The sequence below is a fragment of the Cyanistes caeruleus genome, chromosome 5, assembly GCF_971803275.1.
Source record: "Cyanistes caeruleus chromosome 5, bCyaCae1.hap1.1, whole genome shotgun sequence".
NCBI classification, from domain to species: Eukaryota; Metazoa; Chordata; class Aves; order Passeriformes; family Paridae; genus Cyanistes; species Cyanistes caeruleus.
In genome coordinates, this window is record NC_141705.1 from 75008874 (window position 1) to 75031987 (window position 23114).

Consider the following 23114-nt stretch of genomic DNA (forward strand, 5'->3'; position numbering starts at 1 on the left):
ATACCAGTAACACACACCTCACAAGTGTTTGTCCCACCGAGCAGCCTCTACCTCACCCCTCTCCTGTGCTCTTACAAACAGGTTGTTCTCTGCTAAGCTTTCATGACAAGACTTCATTCCTTTTGCTACATCTCACCTTTATGACATGGGTCAATCCATAGCATGGGCAGGTGCCTTTTCCTCCTCACCCCTATCCTGGTCCCTGTGAGAATGCTGAAGACAAGGAGAGGATTTGTTACATAGGTGGGATCACTTCTTGGTTGCCGCACTGTGCAAGTCTGAGACAGTTTATGGTTTATGAAATAGAAGCAAACAAACAAGAATAACACCCCAAATTTGCCACTGTGACCATTTATTTGGATTCCTTTTTTCTTCATTTCTCCTTTCCAAGACCCTGCTTGTTGCCTTACTGTTTCAATCACTTTTAACTGAGGCTGTCAAACTTCTCCACTCAGAGAAATGGCAAATACTTGACTTTGATTAGGAACATTGTGATTGTAAGTGTAATAGCACTAGTATCTACTTAACTGACAATAGCTGAATCTATTCAGCTTTATTGACAGAAGGAGGCCTGGTACCCTGCTTTACATACTTTCCTTTTCCCTTTTTAGCAGCTGTAAGGTTATAACAGGCAGTTTTGGAACTTTTCAATGAGAGAGAAAATGAGGCTTGCAAAAAGGTCAGCGGTTCAAAACGTAAATTATCTGCATGTTTTGCTTTAGGTGATAGACTGCCATTGTTTCTAAAGTAGTCTAGTTCTTACTCTGGAGAAAACAGGATGTGTAAAAGGCAGAAAATCACAACTCAAATGAGAATGAAGACAACTATTTTAAGGATGCAAAAGACACAGAATACTGATGCATTTTTATTGCTGAAGCATTAATTAAAACTCTTTTCTCATACCACAGGGCTGAAGAACTACCTGATGACTTTACATTCTCTAAAACAGTCTTAGAAGCTTAACTGCAAACATGAAAAAAAAAAATGGACATTGGACTGTCAAGCAATTCTTTATCTTAACTTGATATTATAAAAGCTAACACAAAATATGCCTCTCTACTAGTAGCTCTTCAAAACTTAAGGGTGATTAATGGTGTCACATTTTATGTTGGTGTTGTCAAGTTTCTACTTTACAGATTCTGAAAAAGAAATGGTATCTAAAATGTCGGTATTATTTATTCTGAAAGCCAAGAGACTTTGCAAGTAACAGGATGAGATCTTTGCCCAGGAGCTGGTTTTGATATCAGAAATCAGTCCTCCTCACTTCTTGTTCTGCACTCATTAGCACTGTCAAAAATTGTTGTAGATGAAAAGCCATATTATTCTGTTCCTCCTTCTTTGGCAGGCCAACAAATGTTAAGATCTACTGACATGATCCAACTTTCAAACCTAGTAAATTCTCTTGTGTTTAGTAAAACTGAGTGGGAATGTAGTGGGGTGTGGAGTACAGCTTTACTGTGTCCACTGCACTGTGGACATCTTACTCACCTCTCCTCCGCAATTCACAACTTTTTGTCTACATAGGAGGAAAAAGTGCCTTGTTAAATGTATACAAGATTTTTTAATTAACTTGGGCAGAGTTTCCTATCCATACTGGATCTTGCCAGAACAGAATTAACTTTCTTCACAACAGCCCATGGTGGTGTGTTTTGAGTTTGTGGCTAAGACTGTATAGACAACACAACATTGTTGTGGCTGTTTCTGAACAATGAAGTGGACACAACAAAACTGGGGGGGAAAAAACAAAGCATTTTATGAAGCATCAAGGCTTTCTCTATTTCCCCCTCTCTTCCCCTCCTCTCCCCAACATGTAGGCTGGGAGTAAGAAGGAAGCTGAGGACACACACAGGACAGGTGAGTCGAGTTGGCCAGAGGGATGTTCCATCCCATCCAGTGCTATGCTCAGAGCTCACTGCCCCCTCCCAGTGCTACCAGAGAGAGCACAAGCAAAAGTGTTCAAGGATCAAGACCAGGACAGTTTAAGAACTAAAGAAAAATGGGAGAGTGGAAGGAAAAGACAGTCAAATTTCTCAGCCAGTCTCAAAAGCCAAACCCTCCCACCTTCTTACCTGACAAAAATCAAGAATACAAAATTGTCTCCAGTCAAAACTGAGATGTCTGAGAATAATGCAGGTTATTGGTTCTCTGTGGCACAGATTCTGCTTTTGCATACACGTGCTTACTATTTACCAAGCTGTAGTTTTTACATGGTACAAGCTTTGTGAAAGACACTATGTTACATCTTACCACACAAAGGTTTTTTGAAGGATAAGGTATGAGGGGAAAAAAAGCATTTGATTCAGAAAGAAATAAATTTGAATATTCTTATCTGTGTGATGAGATGGAAAATAAGTCACTATATTTTCAGGCTCTTCATAGCCACACCAAGGTCTTTTAGAAAGAAAAAATGCCATTTGAATATGATCTGAACAATCCCAAATAAAATTAGAAACCATTTTGAAACTGCATCAAGACCAACAGCAAAGCTACTAACAGCATAGAAAAAGCCATCTGCCTAGTGTGTAGTTTGATAGATTCTTGGGGATAGTTAAGGAGAAAACTCCCTAGGTACAGAAACATTGATCTGTTTAGCTCTAAACCAACTTACAGAATTTATCAAAAATTGAATTGGAAGTCCACACAATATATAAATTCATTCAATTAATTCAACCAAGTGAGCTAATTCTGCCCTCCATTCACATGGGTTTTTTTGGTTTTCTTTGTCTTTATGACCTCAAGCAAACTGCAGTAATTCGTCTGAAAAATAATTTACTCAATTCAACTTAAAAACATTATCTCCCTCCTTCTCATTTGGGCTTTCTCACATCTGACTGCTGCCAGATGTTACAGGTAGAGGCAGACAGAACATGCCATCTGCACTACTGATTGTCTCAGACACGTCCTAACAAGCTGTTGGCTTCGTCTGAACATTAATGGCTGATGGCAGCACAGCAGGTGCAGTGGAGGACCAGTGGGAAATGTGTTGAGAAGCCCAGAATGGGCTCAGTATTTAAGTGCTAGATGAAAGCTGGGAGTTGTAAAAAACTCCAGACTATTCAGTGCAGATTAAAAGACATTGAGTACACAGTTTTGATTGTGACTTTCATTTCCAAATAATCCTACATGGTGTTAAATTTTTAAACCAAAAAGTCTTAGTTTATTGTATTTCACAGATGTAGGAAATCAGAAACATAATTACCAGGATGTTTATAAACTGAAGTGCATGTTAATAGCTTGCATGACATGCTGCAAAAAGGTCCAACAGCATCAATTGGGAGATAGCGGCAGACAAATATGACTACATACACAATTTTACAAAGAAAGACATTCCTTAGTTGGCTTTAAAATACAAAACTACCACAAATAAAGGGCATTCATTACACTTCTGTGTTATTTCTAAGCAAACATTTCAAGTACAAGTGCACAAGGCCCTACCCAACATAAAACAAATAGCATAACAGCATAAAATCAAAGCTTGGTTTTAAACCAACCGTACACTTAATCACACTGCATGAACAGCTTTCTTTTATGAGGTTGTATCTAAAGTCAATAAACATGGCAAGAACAATTCACTTTATTATTGATGCATCAATGTTATTTTTCATTACTGCTATCCTTCGATCCCTCTGTAACTAGTACCACTTTTTACTTTGGTTTGCAATAATTATCCTCCTCCCCAGTATTCACACCAAATCATTTCACCACAAAATGTTAGAGAAAGAGTTAAAAAATTCAGTTCTTCCAAGAAATCATCAAATATATTCCATTGGTCTCAGGAGAAATATATAGATGCAGGCTTTGCTCTGAAAGTTTTCTAGTGTTAGTCCAATATGTATAGCAAATCACATCTGAACTCTGCTGACATATCACCAAAGCCTCTTCGTGTTGTATCTGTACCTGTATCTACTGTGAACTAAATGTCTTTAGAAAATGAATAAATGAACAATCCCTTTTATTACTCCCTTAAATGTCTGAGATTAACACGGAGACCGTGAACTACATGGAAAAATCCCAGCTGCATTATCTGATATGCAATGTTTTCATTTCTTTACCAGCAATTGAATCAAGACCTACTCATTTCACACAGAGAAAACTGTTTGTTTTTAAAGATCACTGCAAATAGTTTCCTTAAAAGGCTGAAGTCACTGTAACTCACTGTTCTCTGACCTTACTAAGTACCCAGCACAGCTATGAGAAAATAAGTTCATATCAGAGCCATAATTCTAAAGGTCTTTGTATGCCCACAAATCTTAATCAGAGAATGGGAGAGACATAGGTATAAAAAAAAGACTACACGCAAATGTGATGAACAAAGTGATGTGCCTGATCATTTCTGCTCATTAAAAATTGAATGACTCTCTACCATTGCCTCTCAGTCCCTAAATTAATTTCGAGTTTCTCTCAAACACACCAGATAAATTCTAACTCAGGCTACAAACTTTGTGCTGCTCTCCCAAAAAAAGGCACCCACAGGTCCTCCCCAGTGCCACCACACAGGGCCAGGGGTCAGCAGCCAGCAACAAATGCCAGCCCTGGGCACATTGCCAGCAGGATCCCAGCCTGATGAACAGCTGTACATGCATGCACACACTTCAGCTGCTACCACAAGCAAGTTCAGACCAATCACTGAGATGTGTTTCTGGTGGCCTAATGAAATCACCTGGATTGCTTTGCTGAAGGGAAGGTGAAGGTCGCACCAAGCTCCATCTGTTCTACATCACCCAAGTGCTTTGTCAGGCAACACGGCACCAAAATGCTGGAGGACTCTGTTAAGTCAAACCCAGCACTTTGAACAAGGGGGAAATAGATAATAAAACTCCATCACAACAGCTAAAAGGTTTTGAAGCCTTTGCTTGCTTTCCCCATTTAGTATTTATTTTATTAAACCTTGACCAATACCATAAATTATATTCTGTACTCCCTTGAATATCTAAAGTAAATAAGGACTTCTATTAAACAAAGGAGGAGGACTAATTTCCCAGACACAGAACATCCCAGATGTTCTCCAAGTGGAACAGAAAAAACTTGTGATTTGTGGGGTTGTTTTTGGTTTTGTAGGTTGTAGGGGTTTTATTTGTTTTGGTTTGATTTTTGGGGTGTTTTGGAGCTTTTTTTGTGGTAGGTTTTTTTGTTTTGTTTTTTTGTTGTTGTTTTGTTGGGGATTTTTTTAAAATTTTAACCTCCTTAAAGCTTCCAACTACTTTAAAATACCTCATTCAGTAACCTAAAGCTTTGGCTGCCTGTATGCCTATCCATTTCTCATCATTTAATTGAACAGCACACAAATTGAGAGAACAGACTGCTAATTCTTTAAATCACTGTTAGGTTTACTAATGCCAATAGCTCTGCTAGAGTCAATGAAAGCATTTCTTTGAGGGTAGCTCATGGGTTTTGTTTACTTTTGTTTTAGACAGATAAGGGTGAAACAAAGAGATTCATTAACTTCAAAATAGCTCCATAGGGTGTCAGGGATATGAAGTGGATCCATTGTTTAACATTACATCTTCTGACTCTTGCCTTTATTATCCTTTGAATAATTAAAACCTTTGAAAGGCTGTTCCATTAAACAACTAACTTTCACATCATTAGTTGCTTGGATAACTGAAAGGCCAAATGTAATATGAGCTACAGGTAGTTTGGAAGAAATGTTTATTTCTTTATGTTGACACTCATGAACCCTGTCAACAGAGATCTATACAGCTTATATTACTGAAATACAGTATTAATAGTTGATTTACATTCAGCAACAAAACACTACTGCTAATAATTGTAACCTGATACGGAATTAAGGGAGAGTAACATTTGTGATATTTCTTTCCACATGTTCAAGTTATAGGATTCTTTTAATTTAGCAGAAGTACAGAAAATATTTTTCTCCAATTGAATCAATATTAAAGGAGGTATCAGTTATCACCTTTAGAAAAAGCTTGAGCCCAAATGAACAAAGGCAAAACAGGACTTGATTCCTACCAAGGAATAGGATCAAACAGGAAGAGTATTATTCCTTCTTTCTTCCTTAGAAAACCTTACAGTCTATATATCATCATTAGTGAAGTTGGAAAAAAAAAAAAAAAAGGGTACCAAAATATCATCCCACACTTTCTTTAATCATATAAAAAAGTCATCACATAAGCATTATTCATTCAAAAACTGTCTCATTTTTAACAGCCTGGGGCTAAAGGAAGATACAGATGGAAGAAAGTTAACAGAGCAATCTACAGAGAGGAACTCGTCATGCAGAGTACTGTTTCAAAGGAAATAAAGGATATGGAAAGAGCATTCTTCACTTGATCCACTGCTAAATATAGGCTGGAAGATAGCCATTTAAATGAATTTACTCCTATTTATATGCACATATATGCCAATTGCTTCTATGAATTTGGTTCCAAATCAAGCAGCTTTATAAGGACTGTAGTTGCACTAAAAATGTGAGAAGGTTAAAAAAGTTTCCAGTGTGGTGTTTTTCATTCCCCTGATTTACTTAAACAGTCCAAGATATTGTATCTCTTTTTAAGTGTTAGTTATGAACATTCTTCAACATAATTATCTTTATGGCTTTATGAACTGAACTGTTGTAACATCTTTGAATATTTAACCAGTAGCAAAGATCTGGCTTTTGAGAACACAGCTGTGTGACATCTCCACTGTCATAGCAGTAATATGTACCAAATCATGTCACCCTTCTAAGTAAACCTAAACTGAAGAGCCCAATGTTCAAAAGGAATGTTGCTGAGTAAAATATTTCATATATAATACACATTTCACTATTAGAAGTGAGATATAAACCTCCTTTTGCTTCCAAACACTATCACAAAATCACTGCCAATCCATGCCAATGTTTACTGAAAGCTCTGCTGTGCTACCAGCTCAGAGCTCAGCATCTCATATCTTCTTTCATATCAAAAGTGACATTGTTGGAATAAAATTCCGACACTGGAGAGAGAGGTCAATCTACAAAGCACAAGTACATACAGGTAGCATAATTGCAATTATCTAGCCAATGTCAAAATCTAGCCCTTTCTTTTAGAGACAGGGTACTTATCTGGCTGGGAAGAGCAATGTTTCAGGCAGTACAACTACATATCCTAAAAACTGAAGTTAGAGAAGACCCCTGTTAGTGAGGAACAGTATAATGAACACTGGTTAAGAACAAGTATAAGCACAGAAGGAGTTCCCTTCCCAAATGCTACAGCCAATTTCCTTAAAAGCTATGCCCAAAAACCAAAGATGTGATCCTTCTGGGGAAATCCTGCTTCAGAAATCCTGATCAAAATCAGACATTAACTCATCAGTTGTCATTCTTGGGTTTTGACCTCAAATTGCTGGCTGTTCTCAGAGAGCTCTTCCAAATATCATTTCACTGATTCTGTTAGACTACAATATATAGTCTGAAATAATAGTGAAATAAACTTATGTGGTTCACAGTTAAGTGCACAGGAGAAAAGCTAAGCCTCTATTGTGGCTTTTTTACTGTTACTCTGCATATCATAGCAGGATTGATGGCATTAGAGGCCTGCTGATAAACCCTAAAGCATACAGCAGCTTTCGCTGTGCTCAACGTTAAGTAAGCCTAGAGCACAAAGATTCCTCACACAGTTCTCTTCTTTTTTTTGACCCCATAAATTAGCTGTGATGTCATTTTCCTAATGCCAGTCCGTTCTTACCACATAGTATGTCATAAAAATCTCTCTTAGGCCAAACTGTTTCATGAGTGTATCTTTTTAAGTATGACTGACTGATTTGAATGCAAATTTAAAACACAAGCATACACTTCAAAAGTCCATACTTTGAAGCAGACAGCATTCCCCCCCACACACACACACTTTTCATGCCATCCTCACTAGAGAATACTTCCAGCTGCATGGAAGAGGCTGAGCTGAACCGTGTATGTTAGAGGCAGGCAAAGAGCTGCTCAGCATGGTCTGCCTGAGCTGCACCCTGGATTCTGCCAGCTGGAAAATCAGAAACTCACTGCTATCTGAATTTTGAGATTATATCTCGCTGCTAAGCTCCCCTTGATAGACCAGGGCAGCTACAGGATACAGAGTGCCCTCAGGGCTAAATTATCTCAAAAAAATAAGACTCTTTTTACCCTTTTTTCTTTTTTCATTTTTGCCAATGCACAATATGGCAGCTTCAAGCATATCACCCATTTGAATATTAGACCACTGAGCAGATCAGGATAGCATTCCCTTGCTGTGGCACTAAAATAAATTTGCTGAAGAAGGAAATAGCAGGATGAAATGCATGCTCCAGTTTCCAAGGAAAGCGTGTTAATACCTAATACATGGTGGGGGGAGGAACAGCAAGCAAAATAAGAAAAAAGAAGTATCCATTAGAAAGGTCTTGTTCAAGTGGTGTCAGGGGAAGATCAGCAGGACCTGTAGTGATCTGCTGAGTAAATGCAGGTCATGCAAGCTGAAACTGCCAAAGAGCAGCTTTCAGTGACATATCCAATTTCAGCGTTTACAGTGCATGAGCTATTAAAATTCAACAAATATGACTCTTTATGGCAGCCTTTTTCAGAGATATATGCTGACTAACACTTTAATACAGAAGAGTATTTTGTTTGCTTTTTGGTATATATTTCTCAAGGAAATGCGCTGGCTTGTAGTACAGATTGACTGAGGTCCTAATGACAGCAAGAAAATATCCAAACCCAAACAAAGTTTATATCAAGATTCTGATTCCCCAGCTATCTGCCCACCAGCATGACTTCTCTTTGTGGAATTTTCTTACACACAGGGACATAGAGGGTATAATTTAAAACCAGTGAATTAAAATTGGCAGGCATTTTTGTCACTTGTGTCAACCATATAAAATTAATTCCTGTGAAAACAATGGCATAAGCACAACAGATTTCATCAAGATCCAGGTTTCTCAGAAAAAATGTGGTGCATGAGCAGATGCCAGGAGTCTGTAGAAAAGTAATTAATAGTTCTAGATTTGCTGTGCTTGGGTTGGTTTTTTAGCAGCATTGTACTGTCATTTATTGGTTAACACATCAAGTGTGGTTTACTCAGAGGGTCTAACTGGTTTAAGTTTGGGCTCTGAGGGACAGTCTGCCTACCCATTTCTCTGGATGAAATTTTTTTAAATTATGTCAGTACCTTATCCAAGTCACCAGGCAGTTATACAAAAATTTGGGGCACCTTAGGAATACAAGTATGGGTTTTTGGGTACCCTACGGTTTTCGGTAGGACTTCATGAGAAAGAGTCCCTTCCAGACTTTAATGATGTTTCTAATATTCTCACTATCCAAAATTTTATTTCAGTGTTGGACACATGCATTTAAGTCCAAATATGGACTAGAAAGGTCATTATCATTGATTCTGTTCAGCTGTGGTGCTGAGTACTCCAAAATGCCCATAAAAGTCACAGAGTTATCCCAGTCTCATTCAGGCAGCACATTTGTGAAACCGCCCCTTTATTTGGCACTCTCTACAAAGAAATGCTTAGCAAAACAACTTTTTTCTTTTTTTAATGGACTGTTCAGTGACTCATGTCAGACCAAATTAGGTTTTAATTTTTATAAGGAGGAAAACTAACTGCCATGAGCTATGGATTGGGAAGAGCTACCAGGATCAGTACAAAACCACCTCTCTCCACAGCACTACACTTCAGGCTAACGGAACGCCATGCACCTCTTCCTAATCTTTGCTTTGGGAAATTCAGCAGTTCTACCACAGAATTGCTTATTGTGAGACCAAGGATTTTCCCCAAGCATCTCACACCGTACTATTTTGTACTTGTCAATACTGGAAAAACTCTTTTTATATCGTCTACTGACTTAAATAAAACATCACTATGCAGGGAATGCCCCAGGTCCTTTCAGCACAGATCTGGTAGGTTTCCCACCTCTGCTTTCCCTTTCCAGCAGGGTCAGGTTATTACAAACAACAAGTTTTTCCCCACTTCTCAGTATGTGATGTGTTGAACAAAGAGCTGTTGAACAACATTACTTTACCAAAGCGCCTGCTATGACACTAAGAGTGACAAAGGCCAACACCTAGAGCCCATTATTATCTAATCTAGTAGATTGATTTCTTTCTACTTCTACTTATCTTACTATGGTAACCTTTAAATTAAATACTTTAGAAGTCTCTTTTTCTTCCCAAGAAGTGTATAAGAAATTCTGATTTTACATACAGTGTTTACTCTCATTGTACTTCAGCTTGAATAAATTCTCAAGTGAATTATTTTAATTTTTAGGATAAGAGCAACCAGAATTATTTTTTCCTAATCTCTTCAGAGTCCTAATGCAGAATAAGTTTGTATGCTCTAGTAAGTTCTATTAAATACGAGCAGCAGCTGTTAATCTTCCCCAAGGGGACAGACTAGAATTGAACATTCAACTCATGGCCAAAGGGACAGCAAGAAAAAAACAGCAATGAGTTATTAAAAAAGACCTGTTCCATCAGATCAGTCAGTTTCCAGCCAAGCACTCCAGCCAACCTTGATCAAGAACTTGAAAAAGCAGCAGGAGGACCTCCAAAGCTGAGAGGGCAGGATCAGGCACTTCAATGCTAGCAAATGTTATCAGAGCTTCAAAGGAATTTGAGGCAAATCCCTAAAAAAAGAGCTAGCATTGCATGTTCTCTCCAATTCTACAGGAGTAGAAAATAATAGAAAGTCCATCCTTTCCTGTCTCAAGACACGGATAGAAACGGTTAGATGAAATGAGTAAAATAATTATAATCTATCCAAGAAATTGTTCAATGCCACTTGTTCTCTGCTCTGCAAACAGAGCAACACCAGCCTTTACTTGAAAGGGTATTTTAGTACATGCTGAGCCTAATGGAGTAGCAACAGTAAAACATGGTTACCATATTTAAAGTGGCCCATTTCAGACCCATTCATACATGCAAGAAAATTGTATCACCAGCTGCAATTTTCCTAAGGAATATAGGAGATCACTAAAATGGGATGCCTGGAGAAACTGACAGTCATGTAAAGAGGACAACCTAATATATTAAAATATAGTTAATATCATTCATACATAAATAAAATTATATTGCTCATTTTTTTTTTTCATTTTCTGAAAACTACTATTTGAACACAACCCCCAGATAATGGCAACACACATTTGTAACATGCACAAATTCTTCTCTTTCACCCCAGCCTGTTAGGCACACAAGCTACACACAATAAAAATAATAAAAAATAAGAAGTTGGGCTGGCTCTACTAAGATCTTCAGTCTTTAAAACTTCCAGAAAGCGTTACCAGCGAGCAAACCCTGTCAAACCTGCTGACATTGAGTAAAGTGACATCAACTTGTACAATAACAATTTAAAATCTCTTAAAGTGTCTTGTATGACTAAGTAGAATGCTCTAGCACTTTTGGCATTTGTCTACACAGACTGAAATATTCATGCAGATGGTCTTGACAAAGAAAGGGCACAGTGAAGTATCTTGGAGATACTCAGACATTGATGCATTGATCGGGCAACACATGAAGTTAACTAATGCTAAAGAGTTAAAATGATGCCACTTCATCTAATGGCACAGATGGAGCTTCACACTATCACCACTTTAGGTGGGTGTGCAGTCACCCTAATGCAAGAACAAACAAATCATTCAGAGCCTATAAAGCCTCTTGCTCAGCACAGCAATACTTGACACTCCCCGCTTTCTTTATGGGTACATGATAATCACATTTTGTACAGAGCTGCCTGTGGTGCTGCTAACGAGGCTGCCTGTACTTAGCTTACAATTATTGCATTTAGAGCAGAGAGCTGAGAACAGCACCCACAAAAGGAGAACATGGAATTCACCCCACATTTTTATATCAAATCCATGCATGCAAATAGATGAATATATTAAAACCAAAAGAGTCTGGGGGCAGTAAAATATTCACATTTTTCCAAGTAAATTTGGAATTAAAAATTGTTGCTTCATGACACAAACATTTTCTCTGCAACTGGAATGTATGGTTTTGAAAAAACTAAACCACAAAATCTATGTTTTTAATGCACTTAATTGGACTTTAATTGGACTGCAGCAACAAATCAAACTTTATCCACTTCTGAAAAGTGTTACTGATTTCACCTATGGGCTGCACATTGGCCTGTCCTCTGATTTGTACAACAAAAACAATAGGATGCTTCCTTTGTCCTGTTGAGAAATGCTGTTTGGGATCATACTGCTGATGAAATAAGAGAAAGAAAATTCCAGTATGACCGTATTTATACTGCCTGCATCAACTCAGAAGACCCTAAAGCTGATAGTAATTGCAGAAGGAGAAAGAGCTGGTTTTTTTCCCTGCTTTTTAATAGAAGTATGTCTTGGGTATAGAGATGAGGGGGTGGAGTTTTCAGTTCTATCTATTCAATTCTTAATTTACTTCAAATATACATTCACTTAAGACAGCTACAGGACATGCTTACCAAATGAAAAAAAGTCTTTACTGTATGTGAAAGGTAAACTTTGTCTTTGATTCACGGCAACAATGAAAACTACCATGAAATTTCATTAAAAGTGAAACTGACTTGTTTGTAAGAGCTGGAACACACATGAAAAAATGCCTTCACAGTGGAAACTAAATATCAGCCGTATAAGAAGGAATTATAAAGAACCATAATTTTGAAAACTCAACTCCACACTAAATCTAATCAAAATGCCAACCGACAAACAGAAGAAAATTTTTGTTTTTCTTCCCCAACACAAACACACATTTCTCAAAATACTTCAAATAGGCATATCCCTCCTTTAAAATATTTACCCATGTCTTCAAGCATTGGTAACAGAACAGAATTGCATTGTTTCTTGAGGCTTCTCTGCTGCGTGTTTAGCATATTTTGGCAGAATGAGTTTTTTTTGTGTATGCTTACTTCAGTCTAATCTTTAGTTTAAAAAGTACACACACCTTTTGTGTATTATTTCCCCTAAAACCATCTCAGCCAGTCTGGATCCAGCCCTGCTACTGCTGATTCAGCAGCATGGCTATTCATGCCAAAGGCTAAAACAATTAGAGATGAACCAGATGAAATAACAGCACTTTCCATTTTCTAAATGATGCTGAAGTGTTTTCATATCTTTGTGTGTTTATAGCTGCAGGTGCCCTATGCCTCAGCCCTAATGTTCCCCTCTGCCACCCTGACTTGTAACCATGAGCACAAGGAACAGATTATAACCTTGATAGTCTGATTATCTGCTGTGTTTCTCTGTGCTACTCCATCGTTTCACCGGTGATGTCTTAATGCTGACAATGGGATGCATTTCAGCTAAACTGTCTAAACATTAGTTGTTCTAGAGAGGAAAGAGTTCCCAAGCATCAGAGTGTAAGAAAGACAAATTATCAGACACTTACCAACACCAGGCAATAGGCAATGAAGGAACAGCATGCACACAGCCCATACAAAATATACATTATTTTCACAGCCAGAGGTTAGTTGAATTTCCTCAGTAAATGTAGATGTTCTTTCCAACTTTGAGTACAGCTGAAAAAATGGCCCCAATTCCTATTCATGCAAAATTCAGTGATGAGGAAAAAAATACACCAGGTTTGCAAAAATTACAATAGAACAGAAAGAAAATAATCTCTGATGGCAACAAAAGGCAAACTGAGGAAACTGTTTAGAAGTGGAGGGACTCTTAGCAAGGTCAGTTAGTTTCTATCACAAATGCATGGAAGGGATTTTAGTTTCCTGAAAGCCCAGGTCAGGGAGATGGATGTGCTCATGTTGAAAGAATTAAGCATGAGAATTTAGGTCTCTGTTCAGATGCAGAAATTTGATTTTCACTTGCTAATCTATTATTTTCTGAGCATACCAAGTACTGTACTTCTTCAATGCCGTTTGTAAAGGAAGGTTGTTGAGGAGACAAACACATGGAGCAGAAGTCAGGCTGAGTACATACGATGGATCCTTCAGCTTTATCTTTGGAAATGATTTACTTATCCATATCTCCCTGGAAAAGATTTACTCATCCATTTCTGCCCTGGAAGCAGTGGATTTTATTTTCTAGTCAAATAGCAGGGGATTGTGTGGTGGGTTTTTCGGTGCATGAAATACAGGCTTGAAAAGGAAAATATTAATACTGCCAAGGAGCACGTCAATATCAAGTAGCATCCAAGAAAAGAAAAAGCTTTAGGAAATTAATTAATCTAGCATTGTTCCTTTTCTTGTCTGCAGCTGTTACAAAGAGGTGACACAAGGGAAACAGAAATTGACAAACAAATGATTTATAATTAAATTAAATATGAAGACATAAATGAAGAGGCATATAAAGATATCCAGAATTATATTTCAATTGTTGCATCAATTGTTTAAAGTATTTTGGGAATGGTGTGTCTACAGAAGGAAATTAAAAGCTACAGAAGGTATACCTGGAGGCATCCTGCCTGGACAAACAGGGATATTATCCTAGAGCTTCTTAGGAGCAGCTCTTATGGGCACTTCAATTAGAAGACTAAGAGTTACCAGTATAAGACCAAAGGCAACAAAATGGTGCCCAGTCTGTGGAAATAAGAAAAACAGAAGTGAGGTTGCCAGAGTAAGCTGGCAAGTATCTTCTGCTGATATATGGAGGTATCACACAAACCTACAGAGAAAAGAGAAGAATTTGGAGATTCTTTTGACCTTTTCTTTCAAATGGGAAAAAATTTCTTTGAGAAGACTCTTATCCCAAGAGAGAAACAGACCAGGAAATAGATGAAAGCAAGTAGTTGAGCACTGGGTATAAAGGTAGAGAAGGGGTATAGACATTAGCTTTTTAAAGTCTAAATTCATTAAATTCATTAAATTCATAAATCTTTCCTTCAAGCATTCCATAATATGTCCATATATCTAATTATAAGAAAATCACTGTATCTGTCCAAGTTTGAAATATTGTATGTTTGACATAATTGGCATTGTAGGTGAGGTAAATCATATGATAACATTATTGAATCATTTGATAATATTTATTTGGAGAAGAACTGAGGGAACAAAAGGAAATGAAGAGTGGAATAAGTGTTTTATGAAGCCCAATCTAAAAGAAAGTAGAACTTGATTTTGGGTCACTGATCACTCTGAAAAAGGAGATAAATTAAAAACATTTACAGATCAAGATATTTTAAAATCTAGTGGCATGTTTCAAGAAATGATCACTAAATCAGCAGGAGATATGATTTATAAAGTTTGCATATATGATTTTTATATTTTAAAAGATTTTGAGAAAGCTATTATATAAGATAAATTTAATTATTTATAAGGAAAATTTCCAGCTGTACTACAAAGAAAATGCACTATGATAAATCAAAAAAAAAAAAAAAAAAAAAAAAAGAATCAAAAAAAGGATTTTGGCATCATTTAGCCCATATCACATCTGTTACAGATAAGTAATAAAACTAAAGCTCAGTCCAAGAAAGTAAAAGTCAGCAACATTTCTAGTATCAGTATCAGCAAGCTCTAGGCTGCAGAAAGAAACCATACTGCAAGAGATTCAGACAGCAGCAGAAGAGGAGGAAGTGGGATTCTCTAAGTCACTGGAGGCTCAAACCTCTTCCAAGGCCTAGTTTTGTCTTTTTGCCAACAATTCTTTAATAAAAACATGCATGTGAAATGAAAGTGACTTCTTGATTTTCTTCTCTGAAAACAAAAAAACTGTGACTTTTTAAACAGCAAAATAAATCAAGCATAAACTTGTATGTGAAAATTTGCATATGAAAAACTGTTATTAAAGAAAAGTACAATAATTAATCTTCCTATCTCGCAACAAATGAAAGAAGTAGGGGCTTTAGAATCAGGTCAGAAGCACTGTATTTATATAGCAGGAGGAGGACACAAGGATGCAACATTGGTGGGCAAATGGAGCAAGTGAAAACAAATCCAAGTTCTCTTCTGAACTCCTTGTGGAACTCTTGTAGGTGCCCACCATGCTCCGAAGAACAACAAAAATCAAAATGTTTGAAGGAGGAAGAAGCTTCCAAACCTCAAAAAAAATAATTCCTTTCAGGTAGTCTTTTTTCTTAAGCTCAGACATCAAAGAAGGAAGCAAGAAATTAAAGAAATCCCACTTTTTCTAGCTCTTCCTACAAAAAAATCTCTGCCCAAAGGCAGAGTGACAAACAGAGATGTTAATGCAATAAGACAATCTTCCAAGTTCCTGAATTACCAGTGTAATACAAGAGGAATTCATCTGAGCTTGGTTACTCTTCAGTCTCTTGGAAGAGCAAACCACATTTTTGTTGTGTGCAAACTCACAACATTTTTGACTGGCAGAAAAAGGTCTTGTGCAAATGGAGCACTAAAATGCTATTAAAACTTTCAAGAGAGGCTTACATTAGACTTTCAAAAACAGGAGCTTATAGCAGTGACTTATTTGAAAAAAATATCAAACCCCATTACTGTGAAAAGTTCTAACTTCATCTGAGCTAAGGCAACTTTCATACTTCGCACCACCTTGATCAACTACCCACTTTGACTCAGTCCCGAGAGAGACACTCGGGATTGACTGCATTCCATTCTCTGAGAAACTGAATCAAACATGTAAAAGATATGCTAATTCTGAAGTATTCCAATTTTTCAGAAATAACCTATTTCTTCTGGAGCTTACACACCACTTTCTAATGCCCTCCCCCCTGCCCAACTCTTGTGCTTTAGTATTTTCCTTACAGCCACTAATTAACACACCAAAGTGTAGCAAAATTGACAGGTAAATTATCCTTTAAGAGCATTAAAATATTTTCCAGATAAACAGTCATATCAAAATATGTTTAAGTGATGATTTTTCTGTACTAAATCATGAAAAATATTTCTAAACATCTACATTGCAAATTTGCATCCCACCTTGAGTTATTTTTTAATTTCTTTTACATAATGTACCTTTTAGAATAACATAAAGCTTCCTTTGCTCCCTCCTCATGTACTACCTTCTAAAGCCAACAGGACCAAACATACCAGCCCCTGCCTACCTGACAGGAACAGCTGAACCTCTATCAGCTGATTCTCTCTCATCTTCTTCTGATGAGAGAGAATTTTTTGTGGTTATTCATTCCTCCTTATCTGGCACCAAAGGGAAACCTGCATTGAGTGCCAAGATCCTTCTTTACACAGTCAGGCTTCCACCTCTGTCAGACTCATTTATATTTGTGCTGAAAGCATACACGTAGAGCATGTACACCTATTTTTGTTTTGAATCCAAGATAAAAATAGTAAATGCATATTTTTATGTTGTTACATCTCCCAAGTTAACAACCATCATATTTCTACAAGAAGGTAGTAACAGTGGACCAGTTTATCTTTTAGACCTCTAAAATATAACAGTTTGCACACAGCTGTTTTCCAATACTAAACTATTCTAAGTATAACATGTTTAAAACCAGTTTTGTTATTTCTATATTGCACTATACCTCAAAAAAGCAAGTAAGGCCAGTTTTTACCAAGCTCTAAACAAGGTATGCTGGTTAGAAGAATTACTGAATAAAGTTGCTGTTAAAGTGAGGGAGCAATTTCAAGTGCCTTTGACTTCAGACATGCAACTTAAAATTAAATCAGAGAAGAAATAGAAAAAAAAAAGTAACTCCCACACATCATGGGCCCCTGTATTCACTTGAAACAGGACAAAAAAATGCTCATATCTAAAAACCAGAAGAACATCACAGCCATAGCCTTGGAGGCACTCTGTTACTGTCTGTTGTCTGGAACCGCTACGTCAGGCAAACATAAAAATGTAATAAACACACATTTGCCCATTGAGGCACATTCATGAACCCTGCTGGACAATAAGACATGTCACACAGCCTTGCCAAGCACATCTCAAAGGAATTCTATTAACAAAACATCTGTTCAAGATCATGTCTCTCCAGTACCATTCTGTATGCTGCCTCTGATCTGCCCACAAAAGAGCACACAAACAAGTCAGTACAAAGCCTGCAACACAGTAAGAGGCCTTTTTTTTGTTTTGCTACACCATGTGAAAAGCAAGCTTAATTAAAAAGATTTGTTAAAGTAGTGTAATTAATTATAGGACCATTACACAGAACAGTAACTGTTATTGATAATAAATGATTGCTACGTGTGCCGAGCTAGGAGCCAAGCCACATACTAAGGAGAAAATACCAAACCAAGTCTCCAACTTTCCTTTTGAAGCTTCTTCTCTTTCTAAATATTGAAACAAGGAATAATGTGGAAAAAAGAAAGGACTTCCTAACAGTCAAAGCCCAAAGACAAAACCTTCTCACAATGAAAAGTGCTTTATGATATTCCAGGAGAAGCCTCAAACCGTTCTCACCTCTGCCATCTCAAAGGAATCCAGATTTCATTTAGAGCACAATAGCTCCAGAGCATGAACCTCACAGAAGTCACAGGTAAAATTCTCCTGAGAGGTGGTGGTTTGACTAGCCTCAGGTGAAGAGAACTGAGCCCAGCATTGCCACAGCTCCAGTACTTGCTTTAACAAACCAGTTACTGAGTAAAAAATGAACTGCTGCAGTTGTGACTCCAGGCAGCCACAGTTATATCTTAAAATGTGCAAAAAGTTATTAAAAATCTCAATTCTTCCCCTTCAAGAGTTTATTTGCATGGAAGTATTTCCCCACAGCAGAACTTACTGCTTTGCAGTCTAGAGGACTGGGTTGCACTGTAAACCATTGACTGGGGTAAAAAGCCTTCGCCAGGCTTCTCCACTGGCACAGCAAACACGCAGGTGCCTCAACTGAGAAATCTCAGTTTGTTAAACACAAGGTTGTGTTTAAAGAAAGGCAATATACCATGTCACAATATCCGTGTCACCCTCTCCAGATCTGATTCCTGACATTTACACTGAGTCCCATCTTCTTTGGGAAAGAATTTAGAACACACAAGGATTAATCATTTCTGCTGTTCTCAAATCCCTCTCTGTGATCCAATACACACAACAGCTTTGCTACTCTGGCATGAATAACTCAGTGTAACTAAAAACCCTCTAGCTCATAAATGCACTGGACAACTGACCAAAACCTGTTCCCAGCTCCCTTCTTTCATAGTCTATTCCACATAGCCACATGCAAAAATTATACACCACGTTTCTCTGTATAGGGCCCCTGACATGACAGCAGCATTTTGCAATTCAGGCTGAAGCAATTCATGGCACTTGGCCTGCCTCTCAGCATGGTGAAAAATATATCACATTCTACCTCTTTGGTTACAACATAACCTATCTCTCTTGATAGAAGAGAACAAACCAGCCCCAAAATATTGCCCAAAACCTCGACATGACTTTCACTCCCCTGGGAAGCATGCCATATATCAGACTGCAGTCCTGCTCTCTAAAGAGGTATTTTCCATTCTTATATTCTCTTTGTTCAAGAGTTGTTACTCTTTAAAATCTTGTTCAATTTTTAAAATCCCAACTGCAAATATAGAGTAATCAGTGCAGACACTTACCTTGGTAAAGCAGTAATTGAAGAATAAAGGATATAAGATTTGCCATGCAGATCTATGCACAAAATTATTTCCAGCATAAGCAAACATCCAATAATTAATTGTATACAGATTTCAGGTTTAATCAACATTATGTTTTTGTCTTTCAGAGCCTGAAGCAGTCTCAGATGGATAAGATTAGGGCACTGAATGATGCATAGTGAGGCTGGAGAAGATATTGCCAGAAACAGTCCACCTTCCAGCAAGTATTTTTTATACCTCACCATGCCTTCCATCACCAGAAAAAAGGGTTACAAAAGAAAGTTACATGTAATAAAAAAGTGTGCCAAGGCTGAAAAAACTTATTTAATAAATGAACCGATGCTGTTTTCCCTCCCATCTATCATCTTTGAGAGTATAAAAACCACCCAGAGTACCATTAAAAGACAAAAAATTAACAATTTGAAAATGTTTGAAAATGTTTGAAATATGCTGTTTTAGAAATACAAAGATACTTTAAAATAAAACTTCAGAAAATTATGAATATGGAGATGTTTGTTTTTTTATACCATCCAAACAAGCTCTCTAGCAGACCATAGAGCCCATAATGTTACTGCTTCAGTTTTTGGTATTCTGATCTTATGGTATATTAGAGATCCAACGTGAACTACCTCCATACTGCACAGAATTTGCATTTGTTTCTTATATACTTTACTCACCTCACTGTTTGGGAAGCCACAAAATAAAACTAGTTTCAAAGTAAGCTGTTAGCAGGAAAAAATCAGAATTTTTTCTTTTCCACCTGCACACACACCAGGTGGAGGGGAGGTGTGTAGGTCAGGAGCTGTTGCCAGGTCCCCAAAATCCTGACTGTATCCAGTGTTCTTTCATGCTTAGATACAAGTTTGGATATTAGATGCCAGTTTGGATATATTTAACCAGCTGATGAACCATAAGAACCCTGCCTCAGCTATTTACTTTTTTCAGATAAATTCTTTGGTAATGGGTAATATGTTGCAAGATTGTAGCAACTGATATAAAAACAACACACAGCCTCCCCAACTACTGATCCAGCCAGGTGAGCATTGCTGTAGCCCACACCTTGGTAGAAATGTAAATCTTGTATTTTACTCATAAACATAAACTCACCCACAATCATCTCATTTTTCCTAGGAAATTGAAAGGAGGGACATAAATCACTGTCATAAGTAATACACTGAGAAGCCAGGTGAGATAAAAGCTTTTGCCCACACACTTGTCCAGTTCTGACCACTGAACTCTTGGGGTCATACCTTTAATTGTGCTACAAGTGTGGGAAAAACCCACACACTAACTGAGCTTTTCCCTTGCTTCCTATGAGTGTTGTTTGGGATTCTGCAAAAGTGTTTGGCATGGAAAATCAACTCAGGTTTCGGTAAATCCTAGCACAGCTTTTAAAGAGGCAACAGCTTTTAAAGCCTGTATGACACTTAGGGCCATCTCAGTGAAGAGAAGCTCTTACACCAAATAAGCATACTTTTACATGCAGCAGTACACAATCACACAAAACCCCCAAGGCTTTGAGTGTGTGCCACACACGAGTGCTTGTTGCCCAAGCCTGAGCTCCATGCATTCAGGTAACCTTTCCTGCACAAGCCCTCACAGCCGCATGAGTTTGCTGATCGTTGCCCCAGCAGCTCAGGTGAACAAGCACTCTGTGTGCCAGCATGGTCAGCAGTCATCCCTTAACTCAACAGGGCACCCAGAGGAAAACTCTGGTAAATCTTACTCCCTTAGCTTGCAGTTGCCAAACCTGAATTCCCACACACTCCCCTGCTGCCTACCTACCGGAGAGGGGGAAAAATGAAAATCGCCATTTCATATTGCAGCTCCCTCACATGAAGCCAACTTAACTGATAATTGAAAACAAACCTCCACACTGTATAATGAAGTACATACATTTGTCCATTATGCCTTGGAGAGTAGATTGACAACAGGAATGAAGTGGGAAGGCGAATGTTAACTATTCCAGCACTTGGATTCTCCAAGGTTCACCAGTTAGCAGCCACAGACAGAACTACTTATTGCAGTCAAAAAAAAAAATTATTGTGATTAATGGGGGATTTTAAAAGCCAAATTGGATTTTCTTTTTGTTTAAAATAAAAACAAAACCAAGAATAGGGTTGTGAATGCAAAAAAGGTAGCCACATCTCCAGAGACCTGGATGCAGAAAAGCACTTTTATAAAGGAGACACGGGAAAGGCTTTGGTAAGCATACTTCCCAACCTGGTAAAATCATATCCCTTCTATTGACACCTTTAAATTAATCAAGGGATATTTTCTCTACCCTTCCCAGATCACGGCAAAACAAACCAGGACTTGAATGACTAAGGAAAGCTATAGAAATTTATGGCATTAACATTCAATTCTGCTCATCACTGGAAGAACCTGAAATGAAAAAACTCCCTTGTTTGAGTGAAGCGTCATTTTATGCAGTCAGATTCGAATTCAGTTCCATATGGCTTCTTTTTCCTGTGGATTCAGAATACCTGGGTCTTGGATTTGCCCCAAAGAAATCTGCCCTGGAGACATGGCATCCAAGCCCTCATAATTTCTGTCTACAGCAGACCCCAAGCTGTGCAATCTCAGATTTACTCACTAGACACAGCCCAGACATGGGCCCTAGGAACTGCAGTGTCATGCTGCAGTGATATATCCTGTTGTCTTACAAAATGATTTTAGAGATTAAGAAAAGGCTAACAAGATCTTAACAAGATACATTTCCAGCTGCGTCATGGACTACCCATTCCAAAACCAAAGAATTAAACTTTCAGAAGTGCTGAGGTTGGCTTTAGATGAGCAATGTGTAAAGTACAATTTAGGAAGGAACATGTCTGACCTTGGATTTGCTTCTCGCAACCCAGAATTTATTTAAATTTCTGCAAAAATACACTACACATCTAGCTTGTTACATCTGCAACAATTCACAGGAAGCAAAGGAGTGTGTGAAGACATGAGAAGTATGACACTAAGTTACTGGCAGCTGCTCTTTTTCAAGGATGAAAACTATGAAGCCATTGAAAAAACTTAGGGTATGGAGCTAGCCCTCAGTGTGTGTCCACCTTCGGGTTTGTGGCTGGACTTGGGTTTGAGATTCTTTTGTAAAAATATATGTTTGAAAAGTCCAAATGGCTGTCTACATCTTTAGAACTGTTCTTGATTAATATCGTTATAATTAACCACCAAATCACTCTTATAATTCCTACCATCTCAAGAAGAGGTGCCTGCCAGCTGAGATGTAGTATGTTGAGATGTTAAATGCATTGGCCCCCTTTCCCATTGGCCATTCCCACTCCAAGTGCAAAGGAAGCTTCAAGTGTCAGAGTCTCATTCCTGCAGAGAGATCCTCACGGACACGTGGATTCAGCAATGGAGCCGACAAATTTATTTATGCACTTGCTCTTCCATAGAGCTCTTGCCAGTCATCACAGCTGAGCACATCAGGAATTGGCAGGCTTTAGGCCTACAATATCTTCAGGTAGGAACAGCAGTCAGAATTTAAAGTGCAAAGTCACTTACCAAGACTCTAGGCAAGAGAGAATTTTAAATTAAGTTTTGCTTATGCAAATCACATCTTTCATAGTCAGAATGTGACACTGAGCAAACACCGTAGGATGTAATAGCATTGAGTGAAGTACTTCATGGGGAGACTTGAATCAGGAGCCAGATAATGAAACAACTGCTGTCATAAGGCAGCTGATGATCTCTTTTGCAGTATTCCATGTATCTCTCAGCATGTAGAAAAATGTTTG

At 37.9% G+C, this 23114-nt stretch overlaps 1 protein-coding gene across 1 annotated transcript in view; it reads right to left on the reverse strand.

Moving 5' to 3' along the window:
* Positions 1-23114, reverse strand: part of LOC147653262 (uncharacterized) — a 58149-nt gene that overhangs the window by 18296 nt on the left and 16739 nt on the right. Inside the window, exon 2 of the mRNA XM_086890418.1 lies at positions 137-213. Within this exon, the coding sequence (XP_086746544.1) occupies positions 137-213 (77 nt within the window). The remainder of the gene's footprint in view (positions 1-136; positions 214-23114) is intronic.